Raw genomic sequence first — 20,069 nt, forward strand, 5'->3', positions numbered from 1 at the left:
ACGAGCAGAGAAAGAAGTAGCTCGATTGGATGCAGGAAAAGGGACTCCAGCGAAAGAATAAAGTACACTCTGAGTCAGGGCGCACCTGGAGATTTGGCGGCCCGGGGGGTTAGGTTCTTTGCCGGGCCCCCCTCCAACATCTAAATATAAGGGGCCCCCCAAAAGCTAGGGCCTGCCATAGGTATACTGAAAGAGAACTGTGGGCAAGCTTTATAGTGTACCAGTTTAACATTCGTAATTCTTGCCATAACTGGTTTTTAATTACCAAAGTACATTTTTCGGGTGTGTTTTACAGTGTTATTAATGAAACTGGTAAAATTTTATGATGCTGATTTTACGATGTAGCAACCCACCTAACCTCACCCTACCCAGCCTAACCAAATCTAAGGTAAACCTAACTCATCAACACCAAAAACAATAATCAGATTCATTAAAGCATTATTAATATTGTAAAACACATCAGGAAAATGTATTTAAATCATTAAAAACCAGTTATGGCAACTTCTAAATATTGTTCCGCAATCCTCTCATCTCTACAAATTTACAAAAACGAAAACCAAATATATATTTTTATACACTGTTACAATAGAAAGTATACTCACAATCGGTCCCACCGGTTTCAATGTCAGGTGACGACTGAGACCGTGAAACGTATCTCGAACGTATCGGAAAGTTTAGGACTACAGCTTGGCTACAAGTTGCCAGATATCTCATTCTCAAAACTTATCTAATATCTCAGCCGATTGTCGGGATGATCTCTCTCTCTCTCTCTCTCTCTCTCTCTCTCTCTCTCTCTCTCTCTCTATAGTTTGTGGTAGGTGGGGGCACTCACCATCCACTCACTCAATGTAGTGCTGCTCTCGGCTGTCTGCCCTGTCCTCTTCTCCATCCTTCTTTCCTTCCATCTTCTTCTGTCTTTCTTTCCTTCATTCTTTCCTCGTCATTCTGCCTACGGGTGACTTTACACTTCCTCTTCTGTCTTTCATTCCTTCATTCTTTCCTCTTTCTTCTGCCTATGGGTGACTCTACACTGAGTGACAAACCAAATGGTTTCCTGTACACCAGGAAACTATTTACTACGCTGGGTGGTAACCATATAACCAAATTTTGGCGCCTGGTGATTTAGTGGGTAATTATTGTGCTCCAATCGGATTGAGCCAGTGAAGATTTATATCCAAGGGATGGTTGGGGTTTATTGCTCAAGTAATGCCACTCAGGGATGAGTGAGGTTGGTCACTCTCATCTTAAATGTCAGGACCAACTGCCTAGCCCCGGCCTCCTACGCTCCTCATGGGGCAACATAGGATTGGACGATGGATGGATGGATATATATATATATATATATAGAGAGAGAGAGAGAGAGAGAGAGAGAGAGATTAATAAAAGGCTTATAAATTTTTAAGGCCTTTGGGGGGGCCCCCTCAATTGGGGGCCCGGGGGCAGTTTCAAACAGCCCCCCCGCCCCCCCCTCAGGTACGCCACTGCACTGAGTACATAGAATGTGAAGACATCAGGAAAAGGGAAAACAAAGTAGGTATATGATCGTCTTGTGAGAAAAATAAATGCAAATAAATCTGAAAATAGGAATATGTTCTGGAAAAATGTGCGATTTGTAAAAGTGAAAGGCAATGAAGTGCGACAGTGTGAATGATGAAAGTGGAAGAGTATTAACCCGTGGAAGTGAAGTAAGACGCAGATGGAAAGAATATTTCGAAAGGATGATGAATTTAAATGGTGAGAGGAAAGGGGCTGCAAACATGAATGGCTTTGGCAGTATGCAGTGAAGTAAAGTAGTACCAGGGAATGCAACATTGGCAGAAGTGAAAAATGCTGTGGAGCGGCTAATGAATAGGAAAGCAGCGGTGGTTGATGAGTTGCAGAGAACGATGATTGGTGTAGTGGAGAGATCAAATTAACTACTTGTTTGAGATACATAAGAAGGCATGGATGAGTGAAACTATATCAGTAGAGTGGAAAAAGCCTGTGATTCTACCTCTGTACGAGAATGAAGGTGACCGAAGTGAGTGGATTAATGCAAACGAGCAGATGTTTGTTGCTCACTCAGACGCTGCCAGAATGTGATGAATTGGCAGTGATCACTGTCTCTGGCCAAACAAGACTGTTTTATGTGTACACAGCTGATAATTCCATAATTAAGCATAATGCTGTGGCATTGGGTAACATAAATTATACTTACTTACCTTTCCCAGAATTATTTAAGGAGAGACAGAGAACTACTAGACTCCAATAGTGTAACACAACTCTCTTCCAGAAAAGTATCCAGTAGTATTACGGAGTCATTATGAACAACCTGAACTCCTGACGGTATATCTACGGGCCTACATCTCAGATTTTGGTGGCAGTGCAAAAGGGAACACGTGTTCTCTCAATCCTGTCTACCGTCACATTCAGTAAGTGTCTACCACCTACTACGAAGACTGTGTACCGTTAAATCCAATACACTATACCGATTGTCTGCCAGCTATCATCGCACCTGTCTCTCATCGAGCCAGTCTGATATTGAGCCTGTCTGTCATTGAAACTGTCTGTCATTGAACCTGTCTGTCATCGAGTCTGTCTACCATGTTGCCTATCTCTGACCGGGTCTTTCTGTCATCGAGCCTGTCTGTCACAAAGCCTGTCTGTTGCCAAGCCTCCCTGTCACCAAGACTGCCTTTCATCAGGCCTATCTTTTCATTCCAAATACAACCCTGCTGATTGTCAAACACCCAGTGAACTGCTGATCCGCAATTCCCTCCCTTCACCTCCTGCCTATCTGTCAACGAGACTGCATCGTCAGATCAACCAACTAAGAAAAAACACGCCTATCATTATCAATTCATGCTACACTCAGAGCTTCGCATCTGTACTGTACACCATATTCTGTATACATAAGTGATGAGTTAGAATCACTCAGTAAAAAGTTCCTTCTATCATCTGCGGACCAACAATCTTTCTTCGTTATTTCCTTTTTCTTCTCCTACAAGATTAAACTGCTGTCCTGAAAACAACTTCCCCAGATCATCTCTAATACTTCCGATTTTCTTTCACTATATTCATCGATATGAAAACTCCTTCTGTAAATATTTTGTATATAAAGACCATCATTTATTAACTGTTATTGTGCATAATAGTTTATTTTTAGTTTAAAAACATTCTTATCACTGATATTCACTTGCTTATATTTTCATTGTACTAGTTTTTCCCCTCCAAATCATTTATCTATGACATTTCCATACATTAAGAAGATTAATGTATCAGAAGATGATATACATACTGTTCCCTGACTCTGACTGAAAGCTCACATGACAGTCTTACTCGTCTGAGTAGTGGAAAGACTCATTCTCGAAAAATTAATCAACTTAGTCTCATTCATATCCTACCCCCAATTCATCACATATTTCCCCTACTACTTTTTTAAAAATACGACGTCTCAACCTGCAACTCCTCCTGATCTCCAAACGATCATCTTGGAAGATGCATCGCGTCCTTAATTTACTGGCATGAATCGTGTTATTAGTGTGTATCACATCATAAGTGATGTCCAGTCTGCAGTTGCAAACAAAGGACTTACAAAACAATGCTAAAATGGTTTATCTTAGAAACTGGCTAGATAATGGTTATTCCAGATTGTGATTCCTCATAAGGTGTACATGCCTGGAGAAGTTTACTTCCTTTGATTACACCGTAACAACTTTGTAGATTTTTTTTTTTTTAGCCACACGAAAACATGATTTTGATAAGTATCTCCAGACTATTACTCTTACAAAGTGTGAGACAGGATAATTTCATTCCTCCCGAACAAAACACGCTGCTTGAGGCAGCTCCAGTATCAGCAGCAACAGGCGCAGAACTTTCTGAGGCACTGCAATGCAGTTCGTGGGTGGAAACTGACAATGTGGGAAAATCACTTTAACACTAAATAATGTGGCAACGTTGTTTATTTATCTAATTTTCCTAAGTCATCTTAGCAAGGATGAATAAGATGCTGCGTTAAAGATTCAGTTTTTTCCTAGAAATGACATAACATGTTAGCTGTCCAGACAGAAAAGAAACTTGGCATCAACCCTATTCAAACAGTTCGTACAGTTCAACCAGTTACTAGCCCAACACCATCTTTTCAATCTCAAGGCTAAGGACACGTTTCATGTCCACTCAACAGACAAAATGTCACACCCCATTTACCAGCCATGTCACGAGCAAGATCTGTTGTCATAAAGCAGCTTCTCTCACGACCGTGCCAGAACTAAAATAACTAAGACAGTTTGTTGGTGTTGTAAATGATTAGATCATAGCGCGGCGCATTATTACAAGAGAATGAAAGATGAAGGGGACACAGACGGGAAAGCAGATCACCGTTACGATTCTTCAGTAAGAATTATTGTACCTATCACAAAAGCCATCACCATTCCACTAGTGAATGCCGTGCCCTTACCAATACACAGTTGGGGGAATCCCCTCACCAGAACCAACAGAATTCTCCACAACAGCGCAAAAATCTGAGCTCGATTTGGTCCTCTAACTCAGGTGTAGTTATCTTGGGTAAAGAAGAAGGAGTTCCTGCATCTTTTTTTTAAGAACTGTGGGTTTGTGATGAAGTTAATTTCTGAATCCTCCACAGACAGTATTAACAGATAGATCAAACGGGTTTGAATGCTTAAGTCACCTGATATTCCGCTCTGTGGTGTTGATGACTCAGAATTTTATGTGAAGGGCAAGGTAACTCTTGAAATACAGCTCAGTGAGTTGATAAAATCTTTCACAGCCGAGTTTTATATTTCAAAGAAACTCCGGTGTCCTGCATATATTTCTCTTGGTATTGATACCTGCTTGTGATATTATTACAGTAGAGGGACTTTATGTATCCAGCAAGAACAGCCCACACCCTGTCCTTTGACAGGAAAATTCGGTGACAGTCTACTGTAACTCCTACTCCACAGCCACCAGTAGAATGGGATGAAGATAATTTAGTAACGCTGTTTCATGACACCCCGTCTGACAGTGACACAATGATTCATATGCGTCTTATTTAACTACCTCAAAAAGTCTCAATGACATTTTGCAACACGCGGAGATGAAACAAGCAGTGACAAAATGGTGAGCAGTTTTGTTGCCTCACGAATTCACTAGCCTCTGTTCGTGCTGTAGGTGCGAAAGGAGTGAATGCATTAACCTTACCTGAGATGTGAATGGTTTAACATTATGCCAGCACTGTGTTCCGTGTTTGAGGATAGTTTGTGTTATATTTACCCACTAGATGTCACAAACGCTCGACTTAAGTCTAAAAGTGTACAAAGACTGGCGATTCCTGGTTGTATTCATCGACTGTAAAGGTGTCCGTGACTGCTAAGGATGATGATGATGATGATTTACTTGTTAAAAATACAACTGAAAACTCCACAGTTTCTGTTACGATATCTCACTTCGTTCATACCCCCTCCTTTTATTTTAGCCCATAATTTATATGTACTGTATATTCTCCTATTGCATTCGCCCTAGTATGATTTTTTTTGTGTGTGTGTGTTCATGGAGGTTTTTGTTTATTGCCGTGTTAAATGTATGAAACAAGAACAACAACAAAAACTTTATGAAACTAGGTTACAATATGGAGGAAAGAAACAAGTGAAACTTGTTAAATCTGAAAGTGAGGTGAAGAATTGCTACCTGACGCTGAAGCTGGAGAAATCTGAGTGGGAACTTGATGGCCCTCTACTGGCTGCCCAGCGGCAACTACCAACTGAGCCACTGACCACTCCACCTCTACTATACAGTGTTGATTAGTGTGGAGACGTGTGGACATCCAAATAATTTTGTGAAAATTAGTTAGTACGAGATCTTAGTTCTTGCCACTCCATTGTAAATCCTCTATAACTAGCTATTAATAAAATTTTATTATTCATCACTATAACATTGTTCAGTATTTTGTCATTCTATTATGCATGTACATTAATTTAGCTAAATATCTTCCCTTTAACTCGGATGCACGTATTATTATTATTATTATTATTATTATTATTATTATTATAGTATATTGTCGTATGATTTTCTTATCATTCTTTTACAGTACCAGTGTTGTTGTTTTTTTTTATGTGTTTTCTGTTAATCTCCACACCTATAAAGTGGCAGGAACATCGTATTTACACGTGGAGAGACAAATGTAAGCAAGTGGATGTTTTCTGCTTAGTTATCATAACCCAAACGCTACTAAAATATGATGAATTGGCAGCGATCACAGTTTCAGGCCAAATCTGCTGAGACGACTGTTTTATGTGTACACAGCTGACAATTCCTTACCTGAAAGTAACGTCATGGAAATAGGCAACACAAAGGAAATCCACTTACCCTTCCCAGAATGAATTTAGGAGAGGCAGGGAACTACTATACTCCGAGAGTGTAACAACCTTCTCCCATTAAAGTATTCAGTAGTAGTACAGGATCTTCAAGAACAACATGAATTCCTGACGATGTATATATGGGCCTACATCTTACATTTATTATTTTGCATAAATCTCTTGACTGTTGCAGGAAACGTATAGGGAAGAATTATCACAGAGAAAGTAAGGTCAGCATCAAAGCTGGGCACTTCCACAATCACTTCCGCAAACCACAAATTCCGCATTTGTGGAAGTGTGATTTCGCTTGCGGATTTGCGTTTGTGACAAATTTTACACACATCTTCGTTTTTGCGGTTGCGAAAGTACTTCCACAAATGCAAACGTGCCTGCAAACCAGCCTGACCTCTGAGAACTCTGAGCGGTTTGTTTTCATGAAGGCAACATGGACCTGCCCAAGATAGAGCTGTCTCGGTTGTTGGAGGAATCATACTGTAACTGAGGAGTGAGGACTGAGGAGGGTAGTGCCGAGCAAAAAAAGGTGGACTGGTGTGTCAACTTGTCAAGTGTGAGCTGTGAAGTGTAATGATTTAATTCATTTATCTACAACGATGAATGATTTACCCTTGTTTGGTAGTAAAACGGTCTAAAATACCAATATAATAATATTTGAAATACTGTGTTTATTTTAGTGTTACTATAAATATAACTTTATGTATTCCATTCAGTACTACATGTAATTTCCATACGTCATAAAGTCACCTACTATTAATCAGAATAGAGGAAATACAGAAATAATTGTATGGAATGAGTAACTAGAGATGATTTTTAACTCCTTCATTACGAAAAGTATCATCCTAAACTTAACAAAATCCTCTAACGGTATCCAGAATAAAATGAAACTGATACTGTGGTACTGAGAGGGATGCTAATGGTCTGCATTTTCGTTTGCGGAACTGCAAATTTCAAAAAGTTCGCGGATAAGCGGTTGCGGATGGTAATGGTTTAACTTTGCAAATCTGCGTTTAAGGAGGTGAAATTTTGTTTGTCGTGTCCAGCTCTGGTCAACATCAAAATGCCTAGTGAGTGACAACAGGGAGACTTTCAATTGGTAAGGGATGTGTGGATCATATCTTTACGATGAGACGGAGAGTGGATCTGGTAAAAAACATATGACCAAGTGCACAGAGAATGATTGTTGAAGGTTGTGTGTATGTATAGCATAGACGATAACCTGCTGAGTAAAGTTAAGAACTTTTACAAAGGTATTAAAACATGTACAAGAACTCAGCAGGTGTAGTTGTAATAGAATTATACGAGATCATTGTAGGCATGAGAGAAGGCTGTGCTATATATATATATATATATATATATATATATATATATATATATATATATATATATATATATATATATATATATATATATATATATATGGCGTACAGAAGGGGGGGACCATGCGGCCATGGCCCCCCTTTGCAATATATATATATATATATATATATATATATATATATATATATATATATATATATATATATATATGACGTACCGAAGGGGGACCATGCGGCCATGGCCCCCCTTTGCAATATAATATATACACATATATATATATATATATATATATATATATATATATATATATATATATATATATATATATATATATACATAAAGTTTAATTATTTGTAATTGAGACTAATACAGTGATTAAATTATCATAATTTTTTAATGTTATTGTTATTAGCTTATTACAGTTGTAAAATTGTTTCATTGAAACGTGAGCGTTTGAATTTTAGTACTATAAGGTTATTGGAGAGACTGAATCATAACTCGGTGGCACAGAGTACTTAAAAATTACTTTAGAATATGCTATATTTATGTCATATACCCATTCCATATGACCTCAAATGATCATAAAATTGGACAAAATGCAAAATTTTCTCGGGAGGGGGGGGGCTCCCCCCCCAACCGCCCGACGGTACTGGCTCGCTGCGCTCGCCAAAGTCATGAGTTGCTCGGTTACAAAGGTAAGAAAAAAAAAACCCTCCCCCCTTTTCAACTTTCTGGATACGCCACTGTATGATATATATATATATATATATATATATATATATATATATATATATCATCATCATCAGCCATTGAGGTCCACTGCAGGACCGGCCTATCCCTACCGAAGCAGGGAGGATACAGCCAATGTATCTCTACGTAGTGGCTTAGGCTGTCTGGTAGAGACTGTATGTAGAGTGAGAAGTGCTTGTGAGTGTCATTGTAATGTTGTAGTGGCTTTGGATGTGTGTGTAGTCTGTGAGACAAGTGTAATCGGCCCGCTTCAAGCCGATTGGGTGCAAGCATATTAGTATGCGACACTGGTTCAACCACAGCACCCCTTGTGTCCGCCAAAATAGCAAGTGGCTTGGTGAACGCTTCCCAAAGTTTTTACAACTCTGGCGGGCGGCGAACCCGTTCTCACCAGCGTGCGAATCGCACACTCTACCACTGTACCACAAAGGCTCCATATATATATATATATATATATATATATATATATATATATATATATATATATATATATATATGTATGTATGTACGTATGTGTGTGTGTATATATATATATATATATATATATATATATATATATATATATATATATATATATATATCCATCCGTCATCCTTTCCTATGTCGCCCCATGAGGAGCGTAGGAGCCCGGGGATACGCAAGTTGTCGCCCCATAAGGAGCGTAGGAGCCCGGGGATACGCAAGTTGGTCCCGACATTTAAGATGAGAGTGAGATAGTTAGATAAATAGATAGATAGATAGACAGATATAGATATAGATATAGATATACAGATATGAAATATTATAAATTTTGCTCCTGTAGCAAGGAATGAACTATCGTCTTCTCTGACAGTTCCTCCAATCTGGTTCTCTGCACGTGACTGGTTCCTGCATGAGCAAGATGAAGATACGGAAGATTTTTTTTTTTTTTTTTTTTTTACTGAACTTCTACACTGCAGACGGATGCACCTCGGAAACTTCCCACGATGACATCGGTTTGCCTGGGATAGATTGTGTAAGAAGAACGTTGATTGTATGTGAGGTAACTAGTATTTCATGTCTGCATTAGAAGTCCGTGTGTGTGTGTGTGTGTGTGTGTGTGTGTGTGTGTGTGTGTGTGTTTCCAGAACATAACCTGAATGTCGATTAACATTCAGGTACCTACTCACTGCTAGGTGGGAAAGGACAGTGTTTAGGAAAAATGTCTGAATTCCACTAACCTGCAAAAACTGTGTAAAACCATAGATTATATAATGCACATACATTAAAGAGGGAAATTTTCCCATAGAACAGACATAAAAAAAAAAAAATTGGTTTTACGCCTGGTATCCCCGAATGGCTAAGGCGTTGCCCCTGGGTAGAGGACCTTTGGACTGGAGCGTGCAGCATTTTATGACCGGATGCCCTTCCTAATGTCTACCAATGACCCTTGGGTGGATTCGATCCTCTGCCCTTTCGGTCTGAAAGGAGCTCTCTAACCCACTGAGCCACGGCTGCTACATGCTTATCATAACGTAATTGATAAAAGAATGGCCTCTATTGAACCTCTCATTTCCTGCATTACTTAAGCGAAGTTAGACCTTTATGATGGCATGACCTTACGTTAATGGCTGAGTGTCTAAATGTGGTTGGTAAATACAGGTGTAGAAGAATCTAATGCGGATGTTGTTGGTCCTGTGGTGTGTTGCTTCCTTAACCGGCTGTAGCAGGTACAATGGTATGTTGAATACTTGCACGAATTTCGTCCAGTCTATTACTGTTGTGGTTCTGAGTGCTTCTTTTAACAATTGTACCTCATCTTCCCAGCAGAGTATTCCAACGTTAATGCAATATCCTGGAAAAAAAAAAAAATTGTTACTGTCGCTCAATCTCGGGCTGTTTGATCGAGCAGACCCGTCAATTGCAGGTAGGCAACTGCCCCTCTTGGGTTATCCCTCTTTTTTTCTTTCTTTTTTTTACGTGTTCATCTCTGGGCAAAGGCTTCTTGACCTATTCCCAGGGAATATCCCCAAGGCCCAGTCGTCCTCCTACATCTCCACATGTCGCCACTTCGGCGCTAACACCCACCGTCCATATTGATACATGCTAAGGCCTGTCTCATACAGGATTGGTGTATTGGTATTAGCACGGGTATTTTTGCGACATGTCGGCGGGTCTTCTGGTAAATCAAGTCTAATTTTTATGAAATTCAAATTCATAAACGTTCCCTACCCCAGCGGGGATTTGAACCGGGGTCCGTTAGTACTGCAAGCCACCTCTCTACCGTTTGAGTCACCTCCTCCCTATACCGTTGATGTTATATCTAGATCTTAGCGTATCGTATGTTGTGTATTGTTTCATTATTTGTGCTGCGACATGTGGGCCTAATTTACAACCGGAACACGTGTCTGTGGCTCCACTCAGCCGAAATCTAAGCTGCTACATCTTCAGCTCTATTTAATAATACCTCCAACGGGTGCATGTCAGAGAGAGAGAGTCTTGTAGTATATTGTTCTGATCGAGGTGCTGTAGTGTCCTGAACAAGAAGTGGGTATATAAGTGTTTATTCACTGTTATTGTCAGAGTGTCTTGAGGTGGGATGCTGTTGTGTGGGGATGAATTTATATGCATAGTTGTATTGTGTGGTTCCGCTTTATAATGACAGGGATAGCGTGTGTTGGCACAAGCTGATGCATAGGAGTGCACGCCTCTTATATCGAAGTAATCCGACAGAGAGTACTTAAGCTCCAGTGTGAACTAGCTATAGGAATATTAGTGCAACCAGTGATGGTTCAAGGGATACTGTTCTGTCGGGTCTGAAAAGTTTTGCAATGCATTTTATTTAGGATGGGAGTCTGTTCTGAGGAAGCATAAGATTAAAACACTCTGATGTGTTGTTTGTAGATAAGGAATACTGTTTCTTTTTGTTGCCCATACTTTGTCCCTGAAGAGCTCCAAGTGCATTTAGTGAGGGGAGGGGGATCTATCGCCTTTTTATGCCTTGTATGTGGTCCCTGAAGATGTATTCTTAGAGCATTCTAAGGATCTTGGTGCAAGGGTGTATGCCACATGTACATCGTTAATTGTCATGTTAGAGTATTTATGTTTATGGTTATCACTGGTGATGAGTATGGTGTTATACTTGGCTGGAAAAATCGTTGTCTGCTGTTTTGCTATGTCTGCGATGTGTTTTATAGTTCCTACTGTAAAAATATCTACATAAGTAATGTTTGTAGGTAGTTGAGGTGTGGGAATAACATTCATGTATAGGTCAAAGAGTGTAGGTGAAAGAACGGAGCACTGAGGATGCCTGTCAGGGAAGTGTGGTGTTCGTGACGACATGCCCTTGAATGTCACATGTGCTTGTTTGTTCGATAGATGGTTGGCAAGAATGCATTTGATGTTTTCCAAATTTGTGTTGTAGATTTTGGTGAAAGTTTCCAATGAGGGATTCCATCTAGGGCTTTACTAATGTCTCTTGTTGAAGGAAAGTAATATATACCAACAACATATATTACCAATAATGATATACACCAACACTTCCAGTTATCCCCTAAAAAAGATACTGTACCATGGTAGCATGGGTGTTACTCTGACTTGCGTATCCTTCACTAGACTACCGGGCATCTGTGTTGATTGGCGGATTAATCAAAATAAAAAAAATAGGCAGTGTAACTGCAACGGTCATATGCTGCTGGACAGCAAGGCAAACGACGACAACAAAGAGTTAAAGCATACAGAAATAGAAAACAAGTAAAATATTAAAAAAACACTGAAAACACACAAAACATGCTAAAAGCAATTAAAATGCCCAAAAACGAAACACTAAATACTAAAATAGGAAAATAATACGCAGAATATTGTTAGGAAGCGAGATTTGGTAGTTAGGTAGTCTCGTAGCTTCTTGACGTTTCTCAATGATTACAGTACGTAGCTGGTTCCGGTACGAGTTAGAGTTGCCAGTTTGCTTGCTGTTAGTGAGCGTAGTTATTTCGTAAGTTGTGCATTAATTTTTGTGCTCTTTTTCTCTATGATGTTTTATTTATGTGATTGTTTGTTAAGTTATGTGAAAAGTTTGTATGCTAAATAGTTTACAGTGTTAGCTATGTAATGTATGAAAACTCTGGCATGCTTTGATGTCTCCTAACTGGTAACTGTTAGCTATTGTCCCATCAAGTTTGTGCTAGAAGTATCTTGAGTAATGTAAGGCTATATAAGAACGGTGAAGAGACTACAGCAAGTTCAGTTGGTTTTCGGTTCGGTTTGAGTGTAATGCAGTGCAGTGTCAGTGAAGAATGTATATTTTCAGTACTTGTGAAAATAGCGTTGTCAAGCATAAAGTGTAATAGCAGTTAGTAAAGATTTCATAACTCCAATGTTTGTGAAAACAGTGAAGTTGGAAAGCATTAAGTGTAGTTATTTGGAAAATTAAGACAGTGAACTTAAGACGCAAGTGTTGATCTTCACCTCAGCTGATCTTGTGTGCTGTACACAGAGAGGCTGACCATAGGAAGAACAATTCACTGGGCAATGTCCTTCCTATACTGAACTACTGCTGGGAGCCTGTGGCAATGTGGGATGGGGACGTAACACTGGTGTCAGGAGTGGGATTAACCCGAGACGTCCCGTCGACGTATGGGTACATTGCAACATTTTGCATTTGCCAGTCCCGATGATGTACTGGTACGTCGTGCAATTGCAAGGTCCCTAATTTGCACAATTTTCAATTTTCGCGCGTGATTTTTCGTACGTATACACGGGACACCTTTCTCTATTCCTCTACAAGATGCCAAGCAGGGACAATGCCTTACACTGCATAACCTCCCCCCCACTCCCCACACGCCATTGTTAAAGACATTCAGGACCAGAGTGATTCCCCAATCGATGATTACATAGCATTAAAGGAAGAAACAGTCAGAAATGATGATCAGGTAATGTGGCAAAAGAAGGTCAGGTATGGTGATGAGTTAGTGAGTGAAACAATGCTTATAATGCCTATATTACTGTTTGAAAACCAATATACTCTCGTACTACATATAAATTCGTACCAAGTAAATAAATGAATACCGTTTATGAGTGGTGTGAAATAGTTACCCTCCCATAGAACTCGTTTTCTTTGGTGCCAGCCTGTTAGAAAACCCAGTCAGGTAAGGAGGTACTGCTACCTGGATTGAGTATTTTAAACCTCAGGTGAGAGATTTCTCTATGAAATTTCGATGTTTCTTACCAAAAGCGGAGGTTTTAGCCCCCCAAAAAAATTTTGAAAATACCTCGGGATTCGGGGGTGTCGGAGGTGAGAAATAGCTCGGGACGTGACGGGTTAAGTGCCGCATTGAGTTGAACCTTCGACGTGGAAGCAGGTATGCAGACAAGGTCTTGAGCTGGGCAGGAGGAGAAAATGTCCCTGGCAACAATTGTGAAGCTATTATAGGCATGGAAAAAAGAACTAAAAGAACAATTACAAGCACAAAGTGTTCAGTTACAGGCACAAAGTGTCCAACTACAAGCACGGAATGAAGAACTCAAGGAACAATTACAGGCACAGAAGAATGAACTCCAAGAACAATTACAGGCCCAAAGTAAAGAACAGAAAGAGCTTAGGAACGAAATCAAAGAATAAGTGCAGGCACAGAACGAAGCACAGAAAGAACGACATAAACAGTTTCAGGAGGTATTAGAGGAGCAACAGAGGGAAGTACAACTGAGGGTGCTTAAGGAAGAAGTAGATGCCAAGCTAGAGCAGCAGAAGTATGAGGTAAGCAATAATGTGATGGAGTGTAAACAGCATGTAGACAACCAGCTAAAGATTAGTGAGGAAATAGTGATGGTGAGCAGACAGCATGTAGATAACCAGTTGAAACGTGTCGTCGACCATGTGAACATAGTTAGTGAGAAAATTGAGGCTGTAGAGAAATATTGCACTGCTGAGCCTCAGGTTAGTGTACATGAGGTATATGAAATGAATGGACAGTGTATGGTGAATCTTGAAGGATCCCAAGAATCTAAAGGTAGCATTACAGGGTTGAATAACCAGAATGCAGAAGTTTTAAGTCCTGGCCTTAATTATGATGTCCCAGTTCTTAGGCCCCAAATCAGAGAAGTGCATGGCTATAATGGGGGTCCGATTAAAAAGAAAACTCAGGAATTTGTTGGTAGAGTATCTTGGGAAGCTGACCGTGCACAGTTTGAGTTACTTGCAGATCAGGATGGCTGGGATGATAGGCAGAGGGCACTGCAGCTTGCCACTAGCCTTGGGAGTGCCACAATGGAAATTCTGGGCCAGATGTCGGTGATGGAGTGGAACAGTTATCAGTCCCTAATAGAAGTGCTGGAGTGCAGATATGGAACCATGTACCAGACTGAGGTTTATAGAGCAAGATTCCAGAGCTGTGTATGGGCTCGAAGAGAATCCCTACAACAGCTTGCTAATGATCTGGAGAGTATGATATATAAGGTGTACCCTGGAGCTGCACCTAACCTGTCGGGTATTCTTCTGAGGGACCAGTTCATCGATGCTCTTGATAGTGCAGAGTTGAAAGTGCAAATGAAGCTGGCACAACTAAGAAGCATGCAAGAAGCACTAGCTGGGGCTCAAGAGTTTGAGTCCTATGTCAGGTCCAGTACATCCACTTTTCAGACAGGTCATAGTGCAAGATTCAAGGCAAGCAAGGTGCATATATGGGAAGCGGAAAATTTTGAAGGAAGTTGCTGGTACTGTGAAAAGCCAGGACATGGGAAAGTGGATTGCAAGAAGTGGAAGAGAGAACAGAAAGTCAGAGGAGGTTGCTGGTTCTGCAGGAAGCTGGGACACAAGAAGGAGCAAGAACGAAACAGTGCAAGGAAATCATATTGCAACAAATGGGTGCCGGACTTGTGGTGAGGTGGGAGACTTCAGCTATGAGTGTCCAACTGAGAAGGATGAGGGTAAATTAGTGAAGGCTGGTGAACCAGCCATTTTTTCCCAAGAAGCCCCACCACTGATGAAATGCAGGAGAACCTTGATGGATAGTGTGGGAGAAGACGGAAGAACAGACAGTAAGGAGTGCAGTAAGAATGGGAATCTTGGCAAGAAATGCCACTATATGGTTGTGACAGGGCCAGTGTCAGATGCAGAAGACATGAAGAAGATGCAGATGGAGCCTGCAGATTTACAGCCAGTGTTAGAATGACTGCAGTGGAGTACAGTGTAATCATCTTGAAAAGAAGTGTCCAGGTTAAGCCCCGCGACCAAGAGCTACTGGAGTCAGTGGGACCTTCTTTGTTTGAACAGCGGACTACTGGAGCGTTAGTGGGAGACACCTGATGGCCTCAGGAAGTTCCGAAGAAGATGGGGTCTAAAATCTTGGATGGGTCCAATAACCAGATCACTAGTGGGCACCTAACAGTGAAGAAACTCTAAGCCGACTGTAACAGAGGTTCTACTGTATTGGCACGCATCAGAATGTTGAAAAGAGTGGTGTTGGGCCTGTAATATGTATTGTGCCAAGAAGGGACCCAAGAAACGTGGTTGCACCCCTCTTCAGCTGTACCAAGTGGATACACCGATGGAAAGAGTCGCAGTGGACACTGCTGGACCTCTGCCACTCACTGAAAGAGGAAACCGATATATATGTGTCGCCATGGACTACTTCACAAAGTGGCCAGAAGCCTATGCCATCCCTGATCAAGAGGCTGTGACTGTTGCTCAGGTGTTGGTTGACCAGTTCTTCTGTCGTTTTGGGATGCCACAAGAACTACATTCAGACCAGGGTAGAAACTTTGAGTCTGCTGTGTTCCGTGAGTGCTGCAAGTTACTGGGGATCAAGAAGACCAGGACGACCCCACTAAGGCCACAGTCAGATGGGATGGTGGAGAAATTCAACTGGACCCTAGGACAAGAACTGGCCAAGTACTGTGTAGATGGACAAACAGAATGGGACCAGAAATTACCTGCATTACTAATGGCATATCGGTCTGCATCCCATGAGTCTATCGGCTACACCCCTGCAAAACTGATGCTGGGCCATGAATTATGCTTACCTGTTGACTTGTTAATGGAAAGACCAACTGGTGAGGAGCTCCCACAGACACCACTGGCAATGCAAAGTCCTCTCAGCAAAGACTGGCTGAGGTACATCATCAAGTGCAAGGAGACCTTAAGTTTTCAGGAGAGGTGATAAAGTGCAAGTACGATGTCAAGGCAAATGTTGTGAGCTTCCAGGATGGTGATCAAGTTTGGTTATACAACCCTCAGTGAAAGAAGAGAGTCACCGAAGCTGCACAGCCCATGGGACAGGCCTCACAGTGCATTGGACCATTTATCAGACATAACGTATCGGATTCAGGGAGGCAGGAACTCTTGCCCAAAGGAGGTACACGTGAACTGTCTGTGGCAGTACCATGGGCCAGGACAGTATAGTTGGGATGTCTGTAAGGAATCGTGCTCTCCCACAGCCAAGGATGTTGAGGAAGACCAAGGAGCTGAAGTGCAAAAGGATGGTGACAGTTTCCTGAGAGAAGAAGTGAGTCAGGAAGAGGACCAAGACCTTCCAGGAGGAGTGGACTGTGTGGAGGAGCAAGGACGTCGTTGGAAGCGGCATAGAAGAAGACTTGATAAGTTGAAGGATTATTTTGTGTATAGTTAGATGTTTCATTAGGATTAAGGTTCATGCATGTATATACTGTATTCAGTAGTTTTGTCGAGACGATAAAGGACTAGGGAGGGGGTAGTGTTAAGAAGCGAGATTTGGTAGTTAGGTGGGCTCGTAGCTTTTTGACGTTTCTCTATGTTTATGGTAACTGGTTCCTGTACGAGTCAGAGTTGCCAGTTTGCTTGCTGTTAGTGAGAGTAGTTATTTCGTAAGTTGTGCATTAATTTTTGTTCTCTTTTTCTCTATGATGTTTTATTTATGTGATTGTTTATTAAAGTGTGTAATTGAGTTTAAGTTTGTATGCTAAATAATTTACAGTGTTATGTAATGTAAGAAAACTCTGGTATGTTTTGATGTCTCCTAGTTGGTAACTGCTGGCTATTGCTCCGTCAAGTTTTTTCTTTTTATTTGTCCTACTCTGGGCATAGGCCTCACAGCCTGTTCTCAAGGCCCAGTATTCCTCCTACATTCCATACACCACTAAATGTCACCACTTCGGTGCTAACACCCACTATCCATATTGAATACATGCTACGGTTGTCTCATACAGGACTGGTGTATTGGCATTAGTGGGGTTATTTTTATAACATGTCGGCGGGTCTCCTGGTAGACCAGTAAAGCCTGCTGTTATGAAATTCAAATCCTTAAAGTGTTCCCTGCCCCAGCAGGGATTTGAACCTGGGTCCAGTAGGACTGCAGGCCACCTCTCTACCGACTGAGCCACCGCCTCCCCCAAAGCTTCTAGAAGTTTCTAGAGTTTCTTGATAATGTAAGGCTATATAAGGATGGGGAAGAGACTACAGCAAGTTCAGTTGGTTTTCAGTTCAGTTTGAGTGTAGTGCAGTGCAGTGTCAGTGAAGACTATATTTTCGGTACTTCTGAAACTAGTGTTGTCAAGCATAAAGTGTAATAGCAGTTATTAAAGTTTGTACAACTCCAGTGCTTTTGAAAACAGTGAAGTGAAGTTGGAAAGCAATAAGTGTAGTTATATGGAAAATTAAGACAGTGAACTAAAGAAGCCAGTCTTCATCAGCGCCTCAGATGATCTTGTATGCTGTACACTGAGAGGCTGACCACAGGAAGAACAACTCACTGGGCAACCATCCTTCCTATACTGAACTACTGTTGTTGGAGCCTGTGACAATGTGGTAGGGGGAAAGTAACAATATTAAATCTTATGATGCAATCAAAATCCTTCAAAAATTTAGTTACTTCTCCCTTACAGCAGGCAACCTACCCATGCACCACTAGGTGTCTATAAAAATACAAACATTGGCAGCAATTATGTTTCAGGTGAAATAAGAATTGCATACTAAATCAAGTAAACAATCTTACCTGATAATATTAGGTGTTAAGAAAAAGCATTTGTGTACTGGTGAAGACTAGACTTAAAATTTTTAAATTAGTTTGTAAAACACAATTACTTATTATTTTTGGATTAAGAAGCTCATGGCACCTCTTTCTTCAGTTTTCGTTTGTTTGTGTACGAATAATTGATGTTTTTGTACATAAAAGTTTTATTGAGAAAAACAAAGATGCAAAAAAGACCGCAAGTATGTTACTAAAAATGAGGCATTAAGCCTCCTAAGCTGACGAGAATATTGATCCTAGATGTGTCTTAATGTGAATTACAGTGCCTTGCACTGCCACATAATGACGTGAGAGTCAGGATTGTTGTGAACGGTGTAGAAGGTGTGGTGAAAAGAGAGGCCTCGGCTGTGTACCACCAGGTTGTTGTATATCTGACATAAAAACATCAAAGTTTTTCTATCTATCAATCTGTCAATATAGCTTGTATATATATATATATATATATATATATATATATATATATATATATATATATATATATATATATATATATATATATATATTGCCAGACGCCTCAATCCCGTTTGGGGTGGCCACAAACAAATCGCCTCCAATTCGCCCTGTCCCCCGCCATTTCACTGCCCTGCTCCCAACTCACACCCCCCTCTCTCATATACCTCTCCACCCGATTCCTCCATCTCATCCTCGGCTTCCCCCTCCCTCTTCCCCCCTCCACCTCACTCACATACACTCTCTTCGTCACTCTTTCACCCTCCATCCTCTCCACATGGCCAAACCACCTCAGTGTGTTCCTCATAACGCTTCCTATCACATCCACATCAACACCACAACGCTCCTTTATATCCTCATTCGTCAGCCTGTCTCTCCACGTGACTCCACAGGCTCCTCTTAAATAACTCATTTCCTTCCAACAATGTCCAAGCTTCACTTCCGTACGTTAGAGTTGGTATCACAATACTGTCATGTAGTAACTTTTTCACTTCCATGCTCACTTCCCTGTTTCTTATCATTGCTTTCAAAGAACCAGCAACCTTTCTTCCCTGCTGTACCCTTTCAAGCACTTCACCCTCCAAACCTCCATCCTTACTCATCACACTACCCAAGTACTTAAACGTACTCACATTTTCCAATTCCTCACCATCCAACCTCGCTGTACATTCACTAACTTCACCTCTCTCAAAGACCAACCTCCTCCACGAATTCTTTGACTGAGCCAATGTTTGCCACGTTTTCCCTGCAAATTTCTGTCTTATCTCTCCACCTCCTGTCTGGCTTTTTCTGCTACGTTTACAATCTCTTGGTGTCCAGTCAGTCAACCTCTTGTTCCATCGGCTATCCCTGATTCTTGCTACATGGCTTCCCCACGTCCATTTCTATTCTTTTATAATTTCTATAATATCTTTGACTTCAGTCTGCTATCACCCAATTTGATCTTTTCCTGTTTCTTAATATACAGTATATATATATATATATATATATATATATATATATATATATATATATATATATATGTATATATATATATATATATATATATATATATATATATATATATATATATATATATATATATATATATATATATATATATATATATATATATATATATATATATATATGGCAAGTGATGAGAAGGGTGGATGGTGAACTGAATGAAAGGAAGGCAATGATTGATAATGTATGCCTGGCTGAAAGGATGAGAAGATGTGTAATGGGTGCAAGAGCATATAGA

At 40.6% G+C, this 20,069-nt stretch overlaps 1 protein-coding gene across 1 annotated transcript in view; it reads right to left on the minus strand.

Moving 5' to 3' along the window:
* Nucleotides 1-20,069, minus strand: part of LOC145407081 (uncharacterized) — an 88,099-nt gene that overhangs the window by 57,597 nt on the left and 10,433 nt on the right. The window contains exons 2-4 of the mRNA XM_080278105.1: nucleotides 18,638-18,747; nucleotides 16,395-16,480; nucleotides 9,999-10,230 (exon numbers count right to left, since the gene is read on the minus strand). Of these exons, the coding sequence (XP_080134231.1) occupies nucleotides 9,999-10,230; nucleotides 16,395-16,480; nucleotides 18,638-18,747 (428 nt within the window). The remainder of the gene's footprint in view (nucleotides 1-9,998; nucleotides 10,231-16,394; nucleotides 16,481-18,637; nucleotides 18,748-20,069) is intronic.

This window comes from Coenobita brevimanus, chromosome 72, assembly GCF_032717465.1.
Source record: "Coenobita brevimanus isolate Jiangsu-jjx chromosome 72, ASM3271746v2, whole genome shotgun sequence".
In the NCBI taxonomy this organism is placed as follows: Eukaryota; Metazoa; Arthropoda; class Malacostraca; order Decapoda; family Coenobitidae; genus Coenobita; species Coenobita brevimanus.